The sequence below is a fragment of the Telopea speciosissima genome, chromosome 4, assembly GCF_018873765.1.
Source record: "Telopea speciosissima isolate NSW1024214 ecotype Mountain lineage chromosome 4, Tspe_v1, whole genome shotgun sequence".
NCBI classification, from domain to species: Eukaryota; Viridiplantae; Streptophyta; class Magnoliopsida; order Proteales; family Proteaceae; genus Telopea; species Telopea speciosissima.
The window spans coordinates 66886011-66913775 of NC_057919.1; the positions used below are offsets into that span (position 1 = coordinate 66886011).

The 27765-nt window shown below is 40.3% G+C and overlaps 1 protein-coding gene across 4 annotated transcripts in view; it reads right to left on the reverse strand.

Moving 5' to 3' along the window:
• The window catches only part of LOC122657394 (PH-interacting protein-like), a 101317-nt gene that overhangs the window by 15757 nt on the left and 57795 nt on the right, over positions 1-27765 (reverse strand). For all 4 annotated transcript variants that reach the window (XM_043852088.1, XM_043852090.1, XM_043852087.1 and 1 more), the window contains 2 exons: positions 15749-15829; positions 15591-15661 (listed from right to left, as the gene is read on the reverse strand). In XM_043852088.1, the coding sequence (XP_043708023.1) occupies positions 15591-15661; positions 15749-15829 (152 nt within the window). The remainder of the gene's footprint in view (positions 1-15590; positions 15662-15748; positions 15830-27765) is intronic.

Here is a 27765-nt window from a genome sequence, read left to right on the forward strand (position 1 = left end):
AGCTCAGATGAAGCTCTCTTGATGATTTGAAGCCTCTCTATCCACTGCTAGAGTTACCGCCAGCTCCAGCTTGAAGTTTCTGTATCTCTCTCTCTCGGCATGGGTTTGAGGCTTGGAATGGAGCACTAGAATCGCCCAAGGGTGCTTGTCAAGGTCCATGTGTCCCTTCTTGCTGCTTGAAGGCTCTATGTGAGCACAACTCCTTTTTCGTGGAGCTCTGTTTTCTGCCTAGGTACAGCCTGTGACTGCTGCTTCCTTTTTTCTTGCATTTGGAGTACCATGGACTCCTCCCTTGGTTGAGAAGTGTTTATGGATACCTTGTTTAAGGTCTTAGAACTTGTTTGAGTGGGTTTTGCTCCTTGGAAAGTGTTGGGTGAAGTTCTGTCCAGATTTTACCTGTTTTTTTTTCCTGCTGGAATTTACTTCTTGTGATTGGAATCCTTATTTGGGTTGCGTGTGTACTCCCCACTTTGTTTGGAGTTTCTTGTGTATGGTTAAGTGTCTTTTTTATCCCCATAATATGGCTGAATCTGATGCCTCTGGGCTTGGCACGGCAGAATCACAACCTACTCCGGCAGCCTCACAGTTTGTCTTTGAGAACTCACACCCACAGATCTCCATTGTGAAATTAGACAACACCAATTATTTGGATTGGTCCCACTCAATGAAGCTTTCCCTTAGGAGCAAAGGAAAACTTGGGTATATTATAGGTACCATTACTGCTCCAATTCCTAGTTCCCCTACTTATGAGAAATGGGAGACCGAAAATTCCACAGTCATGACATGGCTCATCTTCTCCATGAAGCCTGAGATTGGGAGAAGATTTATGCGAAAGGAAACTGCCAAGGCTATTTGGGACAGTGCCTCCCAGACAATTGACAGGGTGGGTGACTTCGCCAAGGTTTATCAACTCCACCAAAAAATTAATGCAATGAAGCAGGGGGACAAGACTATTTTTGAGTACTACAATGCCTATATTAGTCTTTTGGAGGAGTATGATCACTACAGGGACCTCCAATTGACCAACCTAGTGGATGAAGCAAAGGTGTATCGTGCTCTTGAAAAGGAGCGTGTCTTCACTCTTCTTGGTGGCTTGAACCCTGATTATGAACCCATCAGGCTCTAGATTTTGGGTCGGTCTCCTCTTCCATCTCTTGATGAGGTTTGCAGCTATTTACAGAGTGAGGAGACTCGGCGTGTTGCTATGGTACCAGCTCCAACATCATCTCTTGAGAGATCAGTTCTCAATTCTTCCTCTTTCCGGGACACCCGTGGTGGTGGTAGAGGCCAGGGGCCTAATTATGGGGAGGACAGAGCAGTGGAGACAGGTGGTGCTAGTGGAGGTGGCAGAGACAGGTTTAAATGTGATCATTGTGGGAGATCTGGGCACACCAAGGATAGATGTTGGACTCTTCATGGTCGTCCTCCTGGTGCAAGAGGTGGGGCTCATGGTGGCCGTCGAGGGGGAGCTCGAGGTGCCCACTCTGTTATGACTGAGACAGATGCTACACAAGATGACTCTACTCTGGTCGATGCAGTGTTCTGCAGGGTCATGTCACAGCTGAGCACATCTCCTACACCCACAGTAGCTAGCTCTTCATCATCCTCCGCTTTGCAGGTTTCCACCTCAGCTTCTACTGCAGCCCAGTCTTGGGTCATTGACTCTGGTGCCACTGACCACATGACTGGTACGTCCCATTATTATGACTCCTATAGCATTTGCTCCGGTAAGGATAAGGTTTGGGTGGCCGATGGCTCCCTTTCCTCCATCTCTGGTAAAGGCAGTATCCCTGTTACCTCATCTATTTCTCTTACATCTGTCCTTCATGTTCCTAACCTTACCCTTAATCTTCTCTCTGTGAGTCATTTGACAAAATCTTTAAACTGTTGTGTCACTTTTTTTCCTTCTCATTGTCTTTTTCAGGATTTGGTGACGAAGAGGATTATTGGTAGTGGACGTGAGGAGCAAGGCCTTTACCTTTTTGAGCCTTTTTTGCCCACAGCTCAGTCCTATGTGTGTGAACGTAATGATAGTAGTTCTGTGGAGTCTGTTATGTTATGGCATCGTCGTCTTGGCCATCCATCTTTTGTTGTAATGAGGAAACAATTGCCTCACTTATTTTCTTCTATTGCTTCTTCTCATGTTTTTCAATGTGAACCATGTATGTTTACCAAACATTGTCGTTTGTCTTACCCATATCATGGTAATAGAACTGCTGCTCCTTTTCATATTGTGCATACTGATGTTTGGGGACCTTCCCCTACTACCTCTTAATTTGGCTATTGTTACTTTGTGTCCTTTGTTGATGATTTTTCTCGTGCTACTTGGACTGTTCTTATGAAACATAAAAGTGATGTTTATGATGCATTTAAAACCTTTTATCAGATGATTCTTACTCAGTTTGATACTTGGATCAAAATTATTCGATCTGATAAAGGGGGGGAATACATGTTTGGTGACCTCCAAACCTTCTTTACTGACAATGGCATTCTCCATCAGCTAGCGTGTGTTGACACACCTCAACAAAATAGGGTTGCTGAGAGGAAGAATCGCCATTTATTGGAGGTCACCCGTAATCTCTTGTTTGGCATGCATGTCCCCAAGACCTTTTGGTCTGCTGCTCTTCTCACTGCCTCGTTTCTCATCAATCGCATGCCTACCAAACTTCTTGCTTTCAAATCTCCCTTGGACATCTTATCTTCCAAGGCTTCTACTTTCTCTCTCCCTCCTAAAGTCTTTGGGTGTGTTTCTTATGTGCATGTAAACAAATCTGCACGTACTAAACTTGATCCCAAAGCCCTCAAGTGTCTCTTCTTTGGGTACTCTTCTACTACCAAGGGTTACAAGTGTTATCATCCTTCTTCTCGTCGGTGTCTTATTTCCAAAGATGTCACCTTCCTTGAATCTGTTCCTTTCTTTGCCCCTTCTCAGCATCATCTTCAGGGGGAGAATTGTGGAAGTGAACAGGCTGCTGATTTCCTTTATCCTCTACCCATCTCTCCCTTTACACTTGACATTGGAAAGCACAGGGCTGCGGATGTGAATGTGAATACAGATTTAGTTGTTGACGGTGGTACAGATTTAATTGTTGACAGTGGTACTGATAAGGAGAAGGATTACCATATTACCTACAAGAGAGGTGAAGGCTTGCATAATGAAGGAAAGAAGACCTACCAAGAGTCCTCTTTGGATCTAGATCCACATCCTGAGATCCATCCTTCTCAGTCAGGTGACATCCCTTCTCCTCCATGTGATTTAGACCTTCCTATTGCTATTAGAAAGGAGGAAAGAGCTTGTACTAATCCTATAGCCCAGTTTGTTTCCTATGATGCTCTTTTTCCTACAAGTATTGCCTTTATTACTGCTCTTTCTACAGCTTCTATTCCCAGGAATGTTAATGATGCTATGCCTGACCCAAAGTGGAGACAAGCTATGTCTGAGGAAATGATGGCTCTTGAGAAGAATGATACTTGGCAATTGGTGGATCTCCCTAACGGACGTGTCCCAGTTGGATGCAGATGGGTTTATACAATTAAGTACAAATCTGATGGTACTGTGGAGAGATACAAGGCAAGGTTGGTTGCCAAGGGGTACAGTCAAGTCTATGGGATTGACTATCAGGAGACATTCACTCCTGTGGCTAAGCATAACTCTATAAGAGTTCTTTTATCACTGGCTGTCAATAAAGATTGGTCATTATATCAGTTAGATGTGAAGAATGCCTTTCTCCATGGTGACTTGGAAGAGGAAGTGTACATGCAACCCCCACTAGGCTTCAAAATGCCTTCAGCTGAAGGGAAAGTGTGTCTCCTCAAGAAGGCACGATATGGTCTCAAACAGTCACCAAAAGCATAGGTTTGAATGCTTCCGACAGGCTATTCTAAAGAATGGATATTCCCAAAGCCAAGCTAATCACACACTCTTTACCAAGCGGGGTAATGGTACCATCACTGCTCTCATTGTCTATGTGGATGATATTGTGGTCATAGGAGATGATATAACTGAGATTGGTACACTGACAAGCTACTTGGCACAACAGTTTGAGATCAAAGATCTGGGCCCCTTGAAGTACTTCTTAGGAATTGAAGTATCAAGGACTAAGAAATGAATCAACATATGTCAACGGAAGTTTGTTCTTGATTTGTTGACAGAGAAAGGGATGTTGGGCTGCAAACCAGCAAATTCTCCTATTGAGCAAAATTACAAACTAGGGGAAGATTGTGGTCCTTCTCTGGTTGATGCAGGAAAGTACCAAAGGCTTGTTGGGAAGCTCATCTATCTTGCTATGACACGCCCAGATATCTCATATGCAGTGGAAGTGGTGAGCTAATTCATGCATGCTCCCAAAAGTGGACACTTGGATGCCGTGTATCGCATTCTTAAGTATTTGAAGTCTTCCCCAGGGAAAGGAATGTTGTATGCTAGACACAATCATTTGAGAGTAGAAGGTTTCACTGATGCAGATTGGGCTGGCTCTATTACAGACAGGAGATCTACCTCCGGCTATTGTACCTTTGTGGGAGGTAATTTGGTTACATGGAGGAGCAAAAAAAAGCACGTTGTAGCCAGATCCAGTGCAAAGGCAGAATTTAGAGCTATGGCTCATGGAGTGTGTGAACTCATATGGTTGAAAAGACTTGTTCAAGAACTGGGATTTGACACTGAAGGCCCTATGAGACTCTTTTGTGACAACAAGGCTGCCATCAGTATTGCCCACAACCCTGTTCAGCATGACAAAACTAAGCATATTGAGGTTGATAAACACTTCATCAAAGAGAAGATCGACTCTGGCTGCATTTGCACTCCTTTTGTGAAAACTGGTGACCAGCTGGGAGACATTCTCACCAAGGCCCTTGCCTCTCCTCAGTTTAGTTCTCTTCTAAGCAAGCTAGGAATGCATGATATATATTCTTCAGCTTGAGGGGGAGTGTTAGAGTTGTTAGTAGATATGTAACAGGGGTAGTTTGGGAACTAGACTTTGAACTAGTTGCCTTATTATGTATTTTATCTTGTTTGTCTTTTTTACCTTGTACCTCCCTAGGGAGGTGGATGTAATAACTCCATTAGTTCTATTCAAGTAATATAGAGTGTGGAGAAGTCTCTCCAACACAAAAGATTACAACCCAAAACATTCTCTTCTCTCTTCTCTCTTCTCTTGCCATCTTCCTCCTCCTCCTCCAACTTCTACCTTCTCTCTTACTTACCTTCTTAACCTAAAATCTAACTTATTCTAGTTAGTCCATATTTTACAATCCCTTCCAAGATTGTCCTTGGACAATAAATAGTAAATCCTCTCAAGTCCCATTGCTTCTTAGTTATCAATAGCTTCCTGAAATTCCTGGTATATTAGATTTGAGCTACTTGTTGATCGGGTGGGCCCACAAGCAATCCAAATCAGGTTTCGGAACCCCGGATCCACATCATAAAGCCTTTTAGTTTTGAGTTTCAAGTTTTAACCAAGGTGGAGTGAAAGACGTCGAAAAAGAGGCTTATAGTCACTGTATGTGCAAAAACAGTGTTCTGAACAACTGTGTTGCCTTCAATGTCCATGCCAATTCACACTGCCTCCACTCTAAGCTCTATCCACCTCATCAATGCCAGCTCAACCACACAACTCACCATGTTAGCTCACAGTGAAACTCAGTTGTCCAACTGTCAATGCCAACTGCCACTGTCACTGACCGCCACTGACAACTGTAAATGATGCCCAAGATGACACTGCAACTGTTCCAGGCTTCCAACCTTGCTTCCATTGCTCACCAGCCCATTGCTCTGTACACTCACCACAGCTCCTCTTACTCTGTTGATTCAGTGTGTTGAACAATGCAAACATCACACTGGTGCGGCCAACATTTGGTAGGGCATATGGATCACATAACTGATTTGTTTAGACTCTACAATGATGTCTCTTTGCTTTAGTGCTGTTCTTGGAATAGATTAACAATAAGGGCCTGCATGGTAACACTTCTGTTTCTAGACCATGTTTCTATTCCAGAAATTACTTTTCGTATTTCTGTTACTGGGCCAAATTTCTGGGCAAAAAAACATGTTTGGTAACCCAAAATATTTTCTATTTCTTAGCCAGAAAAGAAACAGATACACATTTGTTATGCACAATCATTTCTGTTTCTAGAACTTCTATAAACTTTCAAAAAAACCATTGAATGCCCAAAAAATTGGTGGAGGTGGTAATGGTGGTGTCGATGGTGGAGGTGGTGGTGGTGACGGTGGAGGTGGTGGTGGAGGTAGTGGTGGTGGTGGTGGTAGAGGTGCTGGTGGTGGTGGCGGAGGTGGAGGTGGAGGTGGTGGTAGTGGCGGAGGTAGTGGCGGCAATGGTGGCGGTGATAGCAACGACGATGGTGGTGGTGGTTGAAGTTGCATTGGAGATGGTGTTTTAATTTGAACATGAAATTACTGCTTTGCCCATCAAATTAACCATGTGCTCATTAAAGAGCGACTCCCCCTTATTTCTTCCTTTTAATTTTGGGACAGAGAAGATTCAAATTTGAGCTTCTTTTTTTCTATTTCTCAACAACTTTTTTTGTCCTGGTTCATTCCCAGGAACAAAAAAATGAACGGGTGTTAACAAACGGATTTCTCTTATTTATTTGTTCCCAAGAAAAAAAAAACCAGAGAAGTAGAGAAACAGAAGTGTTATCATGAAGGCCCTAATTGGCTGCTAGGGATGGATAGCCCAAGGTTTAAAGTATCAGTATCGGGTATCGTATTGGAAGGGTGATTTTAAGAGACATATCGTATCGTATCGGGGATAAGTATCGTACACTACAGATATGCATGGAAATGGTCAAGATATACATGGAAATACACTTTTGGAGCAAAAAACAATATAAATAAGCAATATATAACATGTATAATGCATAAACACTAAAATGGAGAACAACGTATAACGAGACAAGAGACTTTCATCGATTTGAGTACAAATCCTTGCAAATGATCAAGTTTGATGCAACAACAAACTTTGTTTTATCTAAATATTGATTTATATTAAAACCATGATTTAAACACAAAGATCAAGTTTTTTGAAGCCTACATTTTTCTGTAAAATCTATTTTTTCTATGAAATCTTCAGCAATCTCTGATCTCAAAAACAAAATCATAGTTTGATAGTCACATGGGCCTTTAATGGCCGTATCAACGTGTATCGGTTGGTATCGACCGTATCGGTATGTATCGATCTGTATCGAGTTGTATCGGTTTGAATCGAGCTATATCGGCCGACACCTACCGATACGTATCGATACTCTCACAAATCTTTAACGTATGTATTGTAAGTATCGGTATGTATCTATCGGTATCGTATCATATCGTATCAGTATCGACCGATACCGATACATATTGGTCTGTATCGTATCGGATCGGTTAATACTTTAAACCATGGGATAGCCTTTAATTGTTTGAATGCTTGTATTGACAGAATTTTTTGGGGAGACTAAAAAATTCATTACCAAAGAGAAAAGGGGCCCTAAAGAGGAAGAAAATACAAGAAAAGAGAAAAGCCAAATTACAACAAACCCACAATAAAAGCTAGCAGGGGGGGGGGAGATTCCAAGATGTTACATTATGTCTATTTTTGAGAAAGTAAATAAACCAAAGAGGCACCGCAAACAATTTGCTTCTGATGTCAAAGGAGATGGAGTCCCAAATCTAATGGAAGGATCTGATGTTGGATGCTAAAAGCAATTTTACCAACACGATCACAAACTAAGGAGCCTCCAAAAGTCATGTCAACCCAAATCCAATCTCGCTAAAGAGGCAGGATGCGCCTTCTGACAGGCATAGTTCAAAAACTCTTCTTGACTCTGTGTCTCGACTAGGTCGAGACAACCGAGATCTCGACAAGTTTTTTTTTTTGGTTTCGGTGGACAAATGGCCCCAATTGGCTCCGAAACTTAAAGGAATCTTGTTTTAGGCTTAATAAACATATTTAAATCTTCAAATTGTAAAAGAAAACACCCAATTTGGTGTTTTAGGTTCACATCCTTGGTTGCTAGTAAGCGCCGAACCCTTAATGTAAAATTGCCTATTCTACACATTGTCTGAGTACTATGAGACATAATTGGCAAGTAAATTATGCAATAATAATAAATGAAGACACATAATATTGAATAAGTATTTAAAAAATAGTTTAAGACTTAAAGTTTCTACAATAAACTCCACGTAAAGTGTTCACAACGCATATTACATAGACACCCAACAGTGAACAATACATTAGTCATAGACACCCTACTTCACTAGTCTTCCATGTCCCAACTCCCAACAATACAATCGATCTCTTTGTAGTGATGTGGCAACCCCCAATAGTGTAGACCAGTTGTATTGAATGATGATGAAGCCAAAAAGTCAAGGCTATATTTTGTTTCACCCTTCTCTAGATGAAAAACCCCTTCTCTGTCGAGTAACTTCGAATTTCGAAGTGTGCTCTCGAGTTGATGCTTTTTTTTATAATGTGGAATGTAGCAATTTTCCGAAATTTCAGCGAGACAGTACAAAGTACCAAAATCTCGCCAAAATTTCGGTCGAGATATTCGAGTTTGTGCATATTATGTGTCTCGTACATAAACTCGTCCTGAGAAGCTCAAGATTCTCGAGTTTTCCAAGATCTCGCCGAGTTTTAGAACTATGCTGACAGGCCAACAATGAGCAAGAAGCCAAGACCAAATCCTAGAAGAAAAAGGGCAGCTGAAGAAGAGATATCTTCAAGCCCATTCCAACATAGAATGTGTAATAATTGTGAAGAAGAAGAAGAAGAGAGGAGGAGGAAGAAGAGCTGCTGCACAATTAGGAGCTACAGCCGTTAAAGAGACTGCTCCTAAAACAATATATTATATAGGTTTAGACAAATAAACTGCAGAGACAAAAATACCCCTACAAAGAAGAATCGTGAATTAGAGCTGACGCTAGCTAATTCACGATTCCTCCCCCTTACATAAATCAACTCCTAACAAAATGCATGGAGGTGTCATCGGGATGTGCCTCCGAACGAGGAAAGAATGTGTCGACATGCAATACCTAAGGGCCCTCCAAACCATGAAGCTGTGATAGGGAATATGGCTAAGAAACAAAACCAAATTGAGTCAAGTGACAACCGTGCCCCGAGATCTGAGGAGGTGCTAAGCAGACTCCAAACTGAACAGACCCGAAGAGGAAGCAGACCAAGTAACCAGATCACCCATACCAAAAGGTCTCCTAGGAATACCCAAGAGGGCATGCCAAAAGGGGCCCAAATGGGGGAAATTGATGGAATTTGAGTATGTAACAAACTCATAATCTGGACCCAGTACCTGCAAGTAGAGAGAGAAGAGAAAGAGATTCACAAAGAAGAAGAGAGAAGACTGCTAGAGAACCATATAATCAGCGATACAAGAGAGCAAGGACTTTCTAAGTCCTTGGGATAGACTAAAGTACTAAAATAGTAACCTAGTTCAAACTAGGAAAGATATAAGAAATTGAAATATACTATTCTAACTAGGAAGGAAATAATGTATAGACACCCCAACCAACTATTTCAACTAGCAACAATTACTGCTAAGACCCCCACAATACCTCCTTACTGTGGTATACATCAAATACCCCATAATATATATCTTTAACACTCCCGTCAAGATGGAGCATATAAATATATCAAAAGAAGGCAAATATGAACTATTTTCTGAGAACAGGCAGTCCAGCCTTGTCCTCCCGTAGAATTCCCTAGAAATCACCCTTAGACAGACAGCCTTGCTGGAAAGTGATAGAGGACCTAGAATCACAAGCAATATTAGCCAACCAATCAGCCACCCTGTTACTTTCACAATAAGGACACGTAAGCCCGAGTAGAAGAAACTAAGGCCAAAACCTCTTGGAACCAGTACCAACCCTTCCATAAGTTACACCTCTTATGGTTAACCATTCTGACAGTGGATGCGGAATCCGAGTTAACCACCAAATAAAAAAAAACCTAACTCCTGGCACATGAGCAAACCATCCCTCAAGGCTCTTAGCCCTACAATCGAATTAGTGCAAACACCATAAAAGTTAGAGAAAGCCGCCAAGACCACACCATTTGAGTCCCTAATGACCCCTCCACTCCCCCCCCATAACTCGGATTACCCCTACTAGCACCATCCACATTAAGCTTTACTGAGGCGAAAGGCGGACACCAATAAACTGGGAGAGGGCGTTTCGGCTTGGGTGTTGGAGCCAAGAGGCCAAAACACTGAAGTATTAAGCACTCTCTAGAGGACCCCAACCGACCAACCTTGGAGGGTAACGGAACATCTTTTACCCAGGCTTTAATGCGCTCAACTATTGAACCAGCAGTACGCCTATTAAAAGCAACACCAATCTTGAACACAAATAGAGCAATCATAAATGCCGGTGAGCACAGAGAGAACTTCATTCTGGTGGCAATATCAGCTCAAGCACACCAATCATCAACAACATCAGTAGATAAAAAATCGTCGTGTCGAATAAACCCAACATAACCATCATCAACGAACAAAATATGTGGTCGAGAACACCAATCCGCAATCCAAAATATCATATCAGTAACAACATCATAAGCTCTTCCCAAGGAAGGTAAGTAGTAAGTAGCAATCTTCTCAACAAAGACAGATAAAAGTGCAGCATACAACAACTACATCATAATCTCTTCTCAAAAAAAGGCAAACAAAAGTGCAATATACGATATTACAAACCAAGATTTGATTAGTAAAAATCAGATTCACTCCTGCGCCCCAAACAGAAGTCTCATATACAATTGCAGCATTGGTTGTTGCGAACCAGCTATAAGCGCAATATAGGTCAATGTGAATCAAATAACTCAGCATCAAGTTGCTGGAGACCAAATAACTCAGCATCAGGTTGTTGGGAACCACTCAGCATGAGGTTGTTGTAGATCAAATAAGTTGCATAGTTGTTGAATAACATCTTCATAGATAAATAATAATAAACACGAACAAATAATCTTCAATTGATGACTTGCGCAAATAATAATAATAATAATAATCTCCAATCTCCCCCTCACGTGTAGCATTACACGTGGACAAATAATGCAGAAGATCCAATAAAAAAAATATTCCATCAGCTTACGGCAACAATAACTAGCATCATGATAAAATAATCAAGAGCAGTTGTTAATAAGATCCCAATAAAATAATCTCCAATCTCCACCTTATTGTAGCAAATAATCTCCATGCAAGTACCAATATTCAAAAATTGCAACCCCAAACTGATGTGATAGATGGTCAACCATAGCAATAATATGGCAAACATATATATTCCCAATGGGAATTCTGTAAATTCTGGTCACACTTATGAGAGCACCCAAGCAAATATACAAAATAATGCAATCCGAGGTTCCAAAACCATAGTTCGAAAACTCGGTGAAATTTTGGCGAAATTTCAAAAATTTCGAAGATCTCAACCTGCTCGAAACGAAATGATATACGATATATAAGTCATGCATAGTTTTGACCGAAATTTCTGACTTTTTGGCGAGATTTTGGTACTATTTGTACCATCTTGCGGAAATGATACAAAGCCTTGTATAAAAAGGCATGGTCTCGCTTTTGACAGAAACTTCAACTATTTCATTGGTTTTGACCTAGAGAAGGGGAATTGCTAGAATCCTGCTTTATTTGCCACATCAGCCCTCCACACTATTGGAACACACTGATGGGGGTTGCCACATCACTACAAAGAGATCAATTGCTGCTTGCTGGGGAAGATTTGACTACATTCAACTATTTCAGGTAAACTACCTTTTCCTAAAAACTAATTTTTGAAGAAAAAAAAAATATGACAAATACTTGTTGTATGGGGGTAGATATTTTACATGTCAGACATCGGAGGCCAATCTACGACTTCACGGTGTCAAACTTTTTTTCTTTATATATATACATATGGGAAAAGAACGCTATCTGTTGTTGTGTGTGGATGTGTACCTGCGCCCAGACACAGCCTGGCGCAAAAAGACTGCCACACCCCCTGGAAAAGTGGAAAGGTCAAGGGGTGCTGTGGTCTTTTCATGCCGGGTTGTGTCTAGGTGCAGGTACACACCCACATACAGCACCGCTTAGTGTTCTCTCTCTCTCTCTCTCGCGCGCTATATATATAATTTTCTGGTGAAAAAATGATTTTCATGCAACAAAAATGTGAAAAAATTAGTGTTAATATAAACTGGATGGGGTTCAATTATATATATGTTAATCATTGTTGGCCAATCTACGGCCTCACGATATCAGAAATTATTTTATGGCGGTAAATTATTACTTTTAATTTCCAAAATTTTGAAAATATTAAAAAAATAAAAAGATAAAGAAAATATTCTTCTTTGTAAAAAAAAAAATAAAGGAAATTTATGGTATAGCATATGAAGTGCATATGAGGCTTCAAATGCTCGGAATCACTAGATTCACCACTATATTGCATTAAAGTGCTTTGAGACGAAAAGGCCAAACTCAAAGCTATGTTTGCATCTAAAGAATGGTTTGAATAGAGGGAGTTGAGTTCCCATAGTGGTGAAAGTGTTAGGACAGCACAAGCCACTATCGCATAGGAGGAGTTTTGGATCCAATTGACTAAGGTGGAGAAAGTGTTAGGCCCAGTTGTATCGGTCTTGAGGATGGTGGACTCTACTTTCAAGCCCACCATGTCATAAGTGTATGTTGTTGTCGATGATGAAAGGAAGAGTCTACAATGCGTTGCCACGTGGCAATTGCTCCTTGAAGATTATCAAGGACTGCTAGGAGCTTCAAACTTATGCATTCACTAATAAGGTTGGTGAGTATTTTATTTCTCTGTGTCTAATTCCCATTACATTTTATTATTTATAGAATATGTAATACATTGACAATATCTATATGTCAATTTTCCGCATACTACCTAAACCTCAAGTATCAATATAGCCATAGACATGGCATGAATTCGGACCTTGTAAAAGCAATGAAAACAATGATTGCAAAGTTGGATCCAGATAAATGCCAACAAGTTGTTTGTAACAATGAGGTAAGTTGTGCAGTTCTTTACGAATACAAAACGTAATTACTCCAAATAGGTTCCTAACATATACAATTTTCCAAATGGGTATAAAAGTTTCAGGGATGGATTGGAGACTTTAGGAACCTCCACCATAGAGGCTGGCCGAAATGGTAGTGATGATGGTAAGCAATTAAGTAGTATATTCTCTAACTTACATATATATTTAAACTTATGAAATGCAAATAAAATGAGTTCATGTTGTAATGCAGCTGAATGATGGGTGTTGTATGGGGGTTCGGCAGAAAATTCGAGGATAGAAATCAAGGTCCTATCCCAGACATGTTTTGCCTCTGGCTGTGAGCGAAACTGGAGTATGTTTTCACTTATCCACTCAAAGAGGACTTTGAGAGGAGTATGACCAGGTAGAGGAGAGATGCAGGAGCCGAAGCTGGTTTGATTCACTGGGGAGACCAGTTTGATCATGCTACACTAGATACGGACCACGAAGCACGCCCAGCCACTTGTGTAGGCTACACGAGAGGGTATCGTCGCCGGTTCGGAGCAGATGAGCCGGATGACTGTATTGGCGTTCATAGCTTGTCTAGCACTCTGGGAGGGATGAGTATAGGGGACAGTAGAGGAAGTGGGCACACCACCGGAGAGAGCCCCCTCTCAGAGTAAAGTCCATATGGTCATTTCACTAGCGTTGGGGAGAATGCATCTCCTTCATATGTTCCCAGTTTTGATTATGACGCCAACTCACAGTCACAGGGACATACTAGATCGTCCTTTGTCGACAACTTCTTCTCCTACCCAAACCACTAGCCATACATGCATCAATTCCCATCTTATGAAAGTGGCTCAATGGTTGGTTCTTCACATTATAGTGACCTATACCCTAGGATAAGTTATATGCAGTATGTAGATGAGACCATTTATAGGGCAGCTGTGGAGGACTACTCTTGTTTCTTCTCGAACACTATGTCATAGCATGCATATGTCACGCAGATGGAGGACAATGCATGTCAGCTCTCTATTGGACCATGAGTAGACTCGATCCCACACGTCATAGTTCAGATCAGTAGACAGTCACAGACTCACAATACTGTATTGTTGGGACATGGAAGACTAAGGAGTCTATGGCATTTGTATTGTCCACTGTATTTGGGTGTCTGTAATAAGAATGGTTCATTGTACTTTGTAGTTTCCACTTTAAGTCTTTCTTAAATAATTATTCAATATTATGTGCCTTCATCCATTATTGCATAATTTACTTGTTTTACCTTCCAATTATGTCTCACAGTACAAATTTCATGCTTTAGTGTTCAAAGTAAACAAGAAAGCGAGACAGACCCAAATTAAAATGATCCATACCTGTGGATCTAACAAGTGGTAGCACGGCCATCTACTGTTATTGGAAAATTGTACTGAATATAATAATGTGACTAAGAGGTATTTGTTTTTTGTAATCAATCCTAAGCAGAATTTCAAATATGCAAGATACTATAAGAAGAACATAATGAATTCTCCGCTTTCTACAAATGACAGAGAGGAACTAAATCAACTGAAAATATTGTACATAATCTATCATAACAATAAATAAACAAAAATGTAAATTCATTAAGGCTCTCATTGGCATAGCTTATATTTATATTTATGACCTATTTATGAATAATCAATTATGATAATAGGTAATGAGCTATAAACAATAATTGTTTGGTTACTGCTAGACATAATAGATTATATAATGAAACATAGATTTGGCATGCTTAAGTGAAGAATATATTATGTATTACGTTATTTATATATATATATATATATATATATATATATATATATATATATATATATACATACAATATGATATACATCAGGGGTGTCAACCGGTCGGCTTGGACCGGTTTCAGTGTAAGAATTAGAGTCCAAAACATGATCCAATAAGGATGCACCGGTTTCGGTTGGATTTCGGTTTCGTATCGATTTACTATCCATTTGGTTTCGGGTTGGTTTCAGTTTACCTTGTAATTTAAAAGCATGAAGAAAAAAAGTATTTTTAATGAATTTCGGGCTGGTACCGATTTCTGACCGGGTTATATCAGTTTCGGTTCGGTTGGGTGTTTTATCAGGCTTCGGTGTGGTCCGGTTTGGTATCGGTGTCACAAAACATGATCCAATAAGCTCATATCAGTTTTGGTTGGTTCGGGCTAGGTTTTGACACCCCTAATATATGTCAAGAGAGAGGGTGGGCGTGGGGTGGGGGTTGGAGAGAGAGAGAGAGAGAAAACAGAGGTTTTGTTCTAATTTTCATTAATTTTATCATTTTACCCCCCCCACTTAAGTAGCAATTCTGCACATGTTCATTAATGGTACCCTCATAAACCAATATTAACAATTTATGGTGATAAATAACAAACAACTCTCGAGCTGTTTATGAATTTATGCTTTTATTGATTTATTTTAATGAGAAATAGGGGTCATAAATCATACCAAACACATCTATTTATATCTTTGTGTCAGATAAACATAAATTTAACTATATCAAAGAGAGCCTTAATGTAAGGACAAATATAGGTGCTCAATATCCTAAATCCTATGAAGTTGAACTTACGGAGAAAATTTCCCATCTACCAACTTGAAGCGTCCAGTTTCATATATGCGAATGGGTATCCCCTCCCATATCTAGAAGCACAAATACCAAAAAATAATTAAGGAGCACTCAACAGAACAATAGACCATAGGAAGGAGCTATAGAACCAGAAAACTCACATCCCACACTATGGTTTTCCCATCATAACCAGCACTCATAGCCATCCGGGGGTTGAAAGGATGAACATCCAAAACATAGGTCTACCAAGAATAAAAAAAAGAAAATGATTAGAATGCATTATAGAGGGACAAATATGTGGGTAGTATCATAAATATACAATAGTTGAAGCAGATCCATGAGCTAACCAAAACAATATCTGTAAGGGTTACACAATGAGTGACAATTGGACAGCAAAGATAATTTTTCAGGTTAAGAAACCAGGGAGTTGACATGTCAGCAAGTGGTCAAGCAGACAACATCATGTTATAAGAACTCTGCTCAGCAATTGCCAAGCAAATATGAATATATGCATCAAGGTTCAAGGAGAAACAGGAAATTAAATTTCTTCAATAATAAATAGTTATAAACCAAAACCAAAATCAAAGTTTATAGGCACATAATGTACAAACAATTAATTGGACTATCATCATTCCCGAACTAACAGTAACGGAATAAACATATTATGGTATCGTGTCAAAACCATCACAGGGTAGAGCTTAAATTTTAGAAAAAAACTGGGAAGAGTTGCTCAGGGTCGAATTATTGACCAAAATGGACAAACTTGAAAAACTAACAATGCAAATATGTAGAACATTAAAAAAGGGAACAAAGAAAAAAAGAGTAGAACCAAGGTAACAGCACAGTCAAAATGGTAAATTAATATCCTCCAAGTTAGTCATAATAGAATGCCCACGGGATGCCTTCAAGTGATGTAGTTGGTAGTTGGTACAAGGTTTAAAAACTCAGAATTGGATATAGGATCGGTCTCCATTGATTCCGATTTGAATCGTTCCGAAATCATCTGAACTCGGCCGGAATTGGCCGTGGAAGTGGCGTCGATCTATTCCAAATAGAATCGGCCGAGTCCGATCCAATTTTTAACATAGTGAGCAAGGTTTTAAGTATCCTACCGTGTCCACCAAAACGTATCGTATCTTTAAGGTTCCGATACAATACCTTAAAAAAAATATCAATTATATCAGGTTGGTATGTGACCCAATATGGTCGATACATATCGATACGCTCGATACATCTCTGTTGAGATGGGCTACTTTACCCGATAGGGGTAACTTAGTCCTTATTGTTTTAGTTATTTTATTAGTTGTTTTATGCTTTATTTCTATTTCTGTTCTTTCCCCTCTATCCGATCTCTATTTTGGGATTCCTAGTTGTAGTAGGAATTCCTAATAGGAATAGGACTGGGGGGCACTCCTACTTTGATTATGATTTGAGATTAATATAAATAAGGGGCTGGGTGATCGATTAGATCATTCAAGCACTCAATTCCTAAGGCTGTTAACATGGTATCAGAGCCAACTCTGATCTAAGAGCAACTTTTCAGGTTTTCTGGTTCTTCCCCCTCTCGGTTTCTGTTTTTTTCTTTTTTTCTTTCTCTCCACCACTCTCGGCCTCTTTCTCTCCATCAGGGCAGCAACTATGAGGTGATCTAATGCAAATTTAGCTGCTGCCGTCAATGTCACCTCATTGAAGATCGAAGAACTGTGGTGTGACCTAAATCTGCCAGCAGGATTTTTTCCATCCTTGGAGATCGAGCTATCCTTTCAACTGAAGTTTGATTTCTGTTTTTTTTTGGAGTGGTTCCTGCTCTTATTGGTCTACACCAGTCCCTGTTTGAAGACTGCAGAATTGTTTCCACTCTGCAATTTTTCTGCAATCAGATTTTTTCTTCCTAAATTTGTCAAAATTTAGGGCTTTTTATTGGCTCATCAGAAGGAGCTAATTTTTGGAGGATATCTTCCCTACTATTAGAGGGAAACTCAACCTAAGTTTCAGCCCATTATGACGGTTGGAAATTCTGCAATTTCAAAACCCATCATTCACACTCGATTCAAGGTTTTTGAAGATCTGATTTTTCTGCCTGGCTGAATTATGGGTGACTCAGAGATGACTACTGCTACTTCTGGAGATGGTCATACTAGGAATGACTTTCTTCCCTATGCTGCTGCAATTAAACTTGATGGTACGAATTATTTAATTTGGGCCAGATCATTATCCTTAACCGTAGCTGGTAGGGGACTTACTGGCCATCTTACTGGCACCACCAAATAGCCTACTGAAGATAGTGCTGCCCGTACTAAATGGGCTGCCAATGATGCTACGGTGATGTCATTTGTTTTGAACTCTATGACCACTGATCTTTCCAGTCAATATCTCCTCCTTGACACTGCTACTCAGATATGGACTGCTGTCAAGGGAACTTGTGGTCGATAAGGAAGTGGTGCTCAAGTTTATGAAATCCGGAAGACACTCCAAAATACTACTCAGAAGGAGATGTCTGTCACTAAATATTATGCTGCCCTCAAGTGTTTATGGCAACAATTGGATCATTATGCTCAGTTTCACCCTACTACTACTGCTGACATTACTGCTTATCATTCTTATGTTGATCAGTTTCGAGTCTATGATTTCCTGGCTGGACTCAATGATGACTATAAACCTATTCTGGTGCAAGTCCTTGGTCGGGTTCCTTTCCCCACTTTAGAGGAAACTTTTTCTTATGTTCACAGTGAAGAGACACGAAGGGCTGCCATGATGATTACTCCCAAAGTTGAGAGATCAGCCTTACAGACTGCTAGCTCCCCTCCTGTTACTTCTTCTGACAGTGTTGTTGCTACTACTACTACTACCAAAGAGCCTGTTAAGTGTGAGCATTGTCACAAACCTTATCACACTAAGATTCAGTATTGGAAATTACATGGGAAGCCAGCTGATTTTGAGGCCAAACGTGGTCGTGCTAAGTCTAAAAACAAAGCCAATCACACTGAAAGTGTAGCTGCAACTCCCACTGCTGACATCGGTTTCTCCCAAGAAGAACTCCAGGCTCTACGTCGTATGTTGAACTCATCCGCTACCTCTACTACGTCTGCTGCCAATTCAGGTTCCTTCTTTGCCCGTAAAGGTATTTCCTTTGCTGGTCATTGTGCATCAGTAGTTTCCACTCCATGGATCATAGACTCCGATGCTACTGATCACATGACAAGTTCTTCCAGCCTTTTTCATACCTACTCTCCTGCTTCTAGTAAGGATAAAATCAAAATTGTTGATGGGTCCCTCTCCTCCATCTCAGGGAAATGATCCATTGGTTGTTCTCCTTCCCTTACCCTGTCCTCTGTGTTGCATATTCCCAAATTTACAACTAACTTTCTTTCCATTAGCAGTATCACTAAATCCCTTAATTGTAAAGTGACTTTTTTCCCCATTCATTGTGTTTTTCAGGAACTGGACTCGGGGAAGACGATTGGATCGGGTAAAGTGCATAGCGGATTGTACCTGCTTGATGGCGAACCTACACCTACCCAGGCTTTACCTTCGGCATCTTTCTCTTCTAAATTACATAATTGGCACTCTAGGCTAGGCCATCCCCCTTTAGGTATTTTATCACATTTATTTCCAGCATTAGTTAAAGACTGTAATAAGGAAGACTTTTTTTGTGAGCCTTGTGTCTTGGCTAAACAGACACGTTCAACTTATCCTATTTCTAATAAGAGATCCTCTTCCTTATTTCATGTTGTTCATACTGATGTGTGGGGTCCTAGTAGGAAAACTTCCCTGTTTGGACATCGGTGGTATGTCACTTTTATTGACTGCTATTCTAGGTTCACTTGGGTCTACCTTATGCACACAAAAAATGCAGTTTTTCATATTTTCAGCACTTTCATCAATTGGTTAAGACCCAATTTAATGCCACTCTTCAAATCTTGAGTGACAATGGGAAAGAGTATATGGAAGGTCAATTCCAAAAATACCTTGCTGCCCATGGAATCCTTCATCAGACCAGCTGTGTCGACACTCCAGCCCAAAATGGTGTGGCTGTGAGAAAAAACCGCCACCTCTTGGAGGAGGCTAGGGCTCTTATGTTTGCTCGCAATATCCCTTTCCTTTATTGGGGGGATGCTGTTCGTACTGCAGCCTATTTAATTAATAGGCTGCCTAGTCGGGTTCTTCTTTCCAAGGCCCCTATTGAGCTATTACTTGGCCCTTCTTCCTTTATAGTCCCACATAAGGTGTTTGGCTGCGTTTGTTATGCCAGGGATACATGGTCCCCTGGTAAACTTGACCCACGTAGTCTGCACTGCATTATCTTAGGTTACTCTGCTACATAAAAGGGGTACAAATGTTATTACCCTCCTTCACGCAGGACTTTTGTCAGCATGGATGTTGTCTTTCATGAAAGTGTTCCATTTTATATGTCCCCACCTCTTCAGGGGGAGAGTGTTAGTGAAGATGTGCTGACTATTGACTCTCCACCTCCACTTCAGTCTGTTTACCACGAGTCTGAACCAGTTTGGCCTGCCCCTAGTGCTCCCCCTGAGTCAGGGGGAGAGGTTCCTATACAGGGGGAGACTATTTCTATTTAGGGGGAGCAATCTACCCCTGTCCAGATTCCTATCCAGAGTACTATTAGTGAATTTCAAAGGAGGATTGATGATAGTGCTGTGAAGACCTATGCAAGGAAATATAAGCAGGTTTAATCAACTGTTGCTCCAGTATCCATCCAATTGCCGAACCCGGATCCAGAACCTGCCTCTCCACTTAGTAATGTTCCTTCTCCTGAATTACCTATTGCTCTTCGCAAAGGTGTCAGAACTTGCACTCAACATCCCATATCTCATGTTGTTTCTTATGATTCTCTTTCCCCATCCTTTCGTGCTTTTATTTCCTCTCTTTCTTCTGTTTGTATTCTTAACAATTGGCAGGAAGCTCTATCAGATGGAAAGTGGAAGGCAACCATGATGGAAGAAATGGAAGCCTTGAAGAAAAATAACACATGGGAGCTTGTGGTTCTTCCACCTGCGAAGAAAACTGTTGGATGTAAATGGGTGTTTGTGGTGAAACAGAAGGTGGATGGCACTGTGGATAGGTATAAGGCACGACTCGTGGCCAAGGGTGCAAAGTTAAATACTGTTCGTGTGTTATTATCTTGTGCAGTCAACCTTGGATGGGATTTGCAGCAGCTAGATGTAAAAAATGCCTTCCTAAATGGAGCACTGGATGAGGAGGTGTATATGGACATTCCACCAGGGTTCTCTTGTGACAGAAACCAAGGAAAAGTGTGTAGGCTGAAGCATGCACTTTATGGGCTGAAGCAGTCACCTCGAGCATGGTTTGGCCGGTTCCACAAGGCCATAACTTCTGTGGGCTATAAGCAGAGTAATGTTGATCACACACTCTTTATAAAGAGGGCTGGTGAAAAACTCACTGTTCTTATAGTCTACGTTGATGATATAGTGGTTACTGGCAATGATGGTGATGAGATCAGACGGTTGAAGACCTTCCTTGGACAAGAATTTGAGATTAAAGATCTAGGGAAACTACAATACTTTCTTAGGATTGAAGTGGCCAGATCTTCTAAAGGCATTTTTCTCTCCCAGAGGAAGTATGTCCTAGACTTATTGGCTGAAACCGGGTTGCTAGGCTGCCATCCTTCAGATACTCCTATGGACCCTACTGTTAGCCTCAAGGAGAAAGAGGGTGAGCCTGTTGATAAAGGCCGGTACCAAAGACTTGTAGGGAAGCGGATTTATCTCTCACACACTCGTCCTGACATTGCTGTCGTCGTGAGTACTTTGAGCCAGTTTATGCATGATCCCTACTCTTCTCATATGGAGGTTGTTCTTCGTATCTTGCACTATTTTAAGTCAGTTCCTGGAAAAGGAATTCTTCTGTCTATGCATGGTCATCTACGGATAGAAGCATACACTGATGCTGATTGGGCTGGTTCTGCAGATCGCAAGTCTATTTCTGGGTATTGCTCCTTTGTAGGTGGAAATCTTGTCACATGGCGTAGCAAGAAGCAAAATGTAGTTGCTCGTTCTAGTGCCGAAGCTGAGTTTCGAGCTATGGCACAAGGAATTTGTGAGTTACTCTGGCTTAAAGGTTTGCTACAAGATCTTGGTGTTCCTATTCGTCTTCCTATGATGTTGTACTGCGACAACAAGGCTACCATCAGCATAGCACACAACCCAGTACAGCATGATCGTACCAAACATGTTGAGGTGGATAGGCATTTCATCAAAGAGAAGTTAGAAGATGGGCTGATTTGTATTCCCTTTGTGACATCTGCTGATCAACTTGCTGATATCTTCACCAAGGGATTGTCTAGGAAATTGTTTCATCCCAATCTAGTCAAGTTGGGCATGATCGACATCTTTGCTCCAACTTGAGGGGGAGTGTTGAGATGGGCTACTTTACCCGATAGGGGTAACTTAGTCCTTATTGTTTTAGTTATTTTATTAGTTGTTTTATGCTTTATTTCTATTTCTGTTCTTTCCCCTCTATCCGATCTCTATTTTGGGATTCCTAGTTGTAGTAGGAATTCCTAATAGGAATAGGACTGGGGGGGCACTCCTACTTTGATTATGATTTGAGATTAATATAAATAAGGGGCTGGGTGATCATTTAGATCATTCAAGCACTCAATTCCTAAGGCTGTTAACACTTATAAACTACATAACATAATCAAATATTTTTAGCAAAATACTTGATAAGAGCTTATGTAAGGCATTCTAATCAAATATTTTTACCAAAATCAACTTGATTCTTTGCTTCTACTGAAAAAGTGACTCTACTAGTGTTAATTTCATCATGATTTGGGGATTAACTAGTCTGCAATCAAGGATTGAAACTAGTTTTGTGCAAGAACAGTTATCTATCAAAACTTTGAATTTTTGCTCAAATTTTAATTTTAGTATCTTTACTAGATTAGTGAAAAACAACCTGAATGACTGCATCAAACTAGATTTTTTTTTTTTGCAATGATGTATGCATCTAAACCTTAAATTTTCCCCAAACTGAAAATGACATTTTTCGGTATTAGTACATGTAAGAAACCACATCCGTTATACATAATCAATTGAACGCACTTGTCTTGAAGTACTTTGTTCTCCTCTTTATATATGATATATTTTATATATTACTAATTTATAATGTTTTAAGCTTCAAAATTGTATTTTGCATGTATCCTAAGCATTTCCATACATTTCTTGACCATTCCATGCGTATTTGTAGCGTATCTTGTGTCTCTCTGATATAACTCAATAGTACAATACATCTCTTAAAATCACCCTTCCGATGTGATACCTGATACCGATACTTTAAACCTTCATAATGATTTACCATGTGCAGAACAGATCAAATCTTTTCACCAGAGAGGACTTTCTACAGGCTCTAAATACAATATACAGATATGAAGATAATTTGGTGCAAAGTATTGACACCGTCATATGACAGTTTCCCAAAGTAGAATTTAATATAACTAAAGAGGGATAAATCCGCAGAAACTCAAAATGTAATTATGTACTTATATATATATATACACACACACACATATATACAAGTTGAGAAGAAGAGATTGAGAGAATGGATTGGCTTGTCTAGAGTGAAAGAGCCTTTCTTATTTATAGTGTAGAATAGAGATTACAACCTCTGACAAATAAGGAAAGCTCGGTAAGAGTGAGTCAGCTCTTATTGATGTAGGACAGGTTTGGGAAACCACATCAAACCACAAACCAGTCCTATTCTAGCCACAAGTATGATTTATTGGGGTTTAGGGGCTGCTGTATTTGGAAGAACAAATGGAAGGCTCTTGAAAAATGAAAATGGAGGTTGGGAGAAATATGATGGAATAAACAACAATGGATTTGGGGGATCAAACAGGGATAGTTCACTGTAGATATAAAGTTTGAAAGAGAGAAGTAATCGATAGAAGAAGTCTTGGTTCACACCATCTTGGATTTACTCCAAGAATTGCTAGAATCACTCATGCTTTCATTCATTCATTCTCTGTCTTCCCATCATGAGTACAAGGGGCTTTATAACATAACCAAAAAAAAAAAAACTGTTATTCCCTAAAGTAACTACCCATATAACTACATATTAAACCTCTAAACAGTTATTTCCTAAAATAACTACCCATATAACTACAACTTAATAACAATACAACAACAAATAAGATAGTCTGGCCCCACATAAAAATACAACAAAATAATAAAAAGAACTACACATAATGCTGGCCATCTAGCCATAATGAAGTGACATGTGGCTGCATAAATCCCTGAATGATGTCCTCATCACTTATCCTAACTAATGTAGTCCTAGATAGGTAGGAGACCTATTAGGAGCCAGACAATCAGGACCTGTAGAACTACCGGTTTAATGGGGCAGAATTGGAGTTGTAGGTCAAGTTTATGGTTGGGGTTAAGGTAATGGGGTTGTATCTTATATGGTAATGCTAGGCAGGTGTAGGGGTGTCTAATGAAATAGGTTTTATAAGTTTTGGATGGTTAGAAGTACGTTAGATGGATTTGGGCAGCAACTACGGTTAGGGTGTTGAAAGGTAGATGATGATGGAATCTAGGGTTTATAATAACAGGAAATCAGTGGTTGAATGGACTTAATATTTAGGTCGAGTATGAGCAAGGTGGCAGAGAATATATGCTGATAGTTACAGCTAAATCAGATGGTTAAATCTGGAGTTATGGAGGTTTCCTAGTAGAGATAGGAGCAAGGGGTAAAAGTGTAATTTCAAACAATCGGCTGGGTGGATTGTTGTGAAATTTGGATCGAGTCTCTGTTAGGGTTAGAGGAAGATTCGATCAAAAATTTAACAGGTTCTAACGGTTAGATTTGGCTGGGCAGAATTCTCACGAAAATCACCTTGCATGTGACCTTCTAGAAGGGAAGAAGAATAGTTGCAGGTTTTAGGGTTCTAATGGATCAATGGTTTTAATTGTGGATGAGGAAGTTAGTAATGATTGAGTATTGGCAATGGGGATCGATGGGGATGGGTTTAGAGGATTAGGAGAAGAAAGGTGTGGGCTAAAACTGTAAACTACTTACTTGAATGTGCAGGTCTTCAATGGCAACAGCTTGAAGAATAGAAGCTGGTCCTCCCAATCTACAAGATGCAAGGAGTCGATTGGAGATCCACCAATCCCTTATTACAGATCCTCCCGATCTACAAGACGCAAGGAGTCAACTGGAGATCCACTAGCCCCTTCACCTTGATATGACTCACAAGGCAACACTCAACAGAGCAGAGCAGTAGCTATGGCAGCAAGCAAAAGCTTTTTCATTAATCAAATTCGTATTCAATACTTGGCCCCCTTACAACCTTATATAAAAGACTCAAAATTAGACTCCTACACTAAAAAGGAAAGACCTAACACATTCCTTAACCTACTAGGTAACTTAACTGACTAGGAAACTGAAATAGACTCAAAATAGAGTCCGAATCCAGCCCAACTAAACAACTAAAAGAAAAACTAATAAAATCTCTTAAATTGAACCATTGGTTCAAACCAGCTTGGGACCGGTTCAATTTAAAACATTAAAAACATTAAAATAAACTAAGTATAGGGCTAATCCCGTATGCAACTCATGTACCCCAACTTTAGGCCCATAAAAGTGGTCTATTACGTAGAAAACCCATGGGATCAAAGGCCCAACATGTAAATAACCCAACCCTAGACTTATTCCTGATAAAAGAAGCCCATTTCGGTGATGAATCTACATCACTAACATACAACGAACCTGGACAGTCTACTCATAATCCTATCATTAACACTCCCCCTCAAGTTAGTGCATAGATATCCCTCATTCCCAACTTGAATACAATAGGATGGAATGACTTAGAAGTCAAACCCTTTATGAATACATCAGCTAATTGATTTTTGAAGTGACAATGGGATGCAAATTTAGCCTTGTTCAATTTCTCCGTGATGAAGTGTCTGTCAATCACAATATGTTTGGTCCTATCGTGCTGGACAGGATTATGGGCTATATTGATTGCTGCCTATTATCACAATAGAGTCTCACGGGTTCTTCAGATGTCACTCATAAATCACAACACCTTGAACCAGATAAGCTCACACACACCATGTGCCATAGCTCGATACTCTACTTCTATACTAGATCTGGATACCACTGGTTGCTTTTTGGCTTCGCGAGGTAAACAGATTTTCTCCGAGGAATGTACAATATCGAGAAGTACCGCGTCGATCATCAATGGAATTGGCCTAGTTAGCATTAGTAACGGATTCCAACTTTAGATTGCTACTGTTGGAGAATAAAATGCCCTTTCTTGGTGCTGATTTCAAGTACCTTAGAATCCGGTAGACAGCCTCAAGATGATTAGTCTGTGAATCATGCAGAAAACAGCTAACACCTATATCATAAGCAATATCTGGCCAGGTATGGGAACGGTATATCAATCTTCCTACAAGACGCTAATATCTCTCCTTGTCTACTAAATCACCCCCTTTGCAACAGAGCTGATGATTAACCTCAATAAAAGAATCTGCTAGTTTACATCCGAGCATCCCTGTCTCACTGAGAAGATCTAAGACATACTTTCTTTGGGAAATGAAAATATCTTAGCTAGATCGGGCTACTTCAATCCCTAGGAAGTATCTGAGAGATCCTAACTTTGTAGCCAACTAAGTTTTCAACAAGGAGATTTTTGCATCATCATTCCCTAAAACAAGGGGTGTACCTAGTGCACGAGGCTCCCACCACTATGGAGTCTAGGGAGGGCCATAATGTACGCAGCCTTACCCCTGATTTGCAGAGAGGTTGTTTCCAGACCCGAACCAACGACCACAAGGTCACAATGGAGCAACCTTACCGTTGCACCAAGACTATAAGGGTAGTAACCTTTCCATCCTTGTGTTTGACACATAGGGTATGATCAGCATGGCTCTGCTTATACCCAAATTGTTGCATAACCTTCTGGAACCTGTCAAACCAAGCTCGTGGTGACTACTTAAGTCCATAGAGGGACTTCCGTAACCTACACGCCTTGCCAACTATAGATGATGATGCAAACCCTGGAGGGTTATCCATGTATACCTCTTCTTCAAAATCACCATTAAGAAACGCTTTTTTTACATCAAGTTGTTGAAGATTCCATCCAAGATTTGCAGCACAGGATAGCAATGCTTGAACAAAATTCATTTTTGTAATAGGAGAAAAATGTGTCCTGATAATCAATCCAATAGGTTTGGGTGAAGCCTTGACAACCAGCCTTGCCTTGTATTTCTCAATAGTTCCATCTGCCTTCTGCTTTAAAGTGCACACCCATTTACATCCTACTGGTTTCTTCCCTTCAATACAAGGAACAAGCTCCCAATTACCATTTTTCTTCAAGGCATGCATTTCCACCACCATAGCATCCTTCCACTTAGGGTCTGTGATGAGTTCTTTCCAACTCTGCGGGATAGACAAAGAGGACAACAAAGAAACAAAGGCAAAATATAATGGAGGTAATGACTCATAGGAGATAAAGTTAGAGATAGGGTGTTGGGTGCAAGTTCTAACTCCCTTCCTAATAGCAATAGGAACATTATCAATTGAAAAAAGAATGTCGTTACCTGATGTTTGTGATGAAGAAGCTGGATTAGGGGGTGTAGATAGACATGTTGGAGTGGAGATGGGCTTTTACTTCTGTCGAGAATAAGTGACCAGATCCCTTTTTCCACTGGCAATACCAGCATTTGTCCTCTCCCCCAGAATTTGAAGAGTGACAATAAATAGAGGGCTTGGAGAAATATCAGTATTTGTCCTCTCCCCCTCAATTCGAACAGTGTCAATAACCAGAGGGCTGGGAGAAATTCCACTAAAAGGAATCACTTCCTCAATACTATCCTCCTGAAGAGAGGATTGGTAATAAGACTCAGTTTCATGGAAGGTAACATCCATGGTAACCAGTAAGCGACGAGGAGGATGATAACACTTGTAACCCTTTTGAGAGGTAGAATACCAAAGGAAGATACAACGGAGAGCCCTCGGATCTAATTGGATCGAGAGGGAGAGGAATTATGAGCAAAACAAACACAGACGAATACCCTGGGAGGAAGATGAGAAGCAAGAGAAGGGTCTGGAAGCAGACTAACAAGGGTTTTGATGTCCAGAACACTGGAAGGCACCCAGTTAATGCGAAAGGTTGCAATAAGAACTG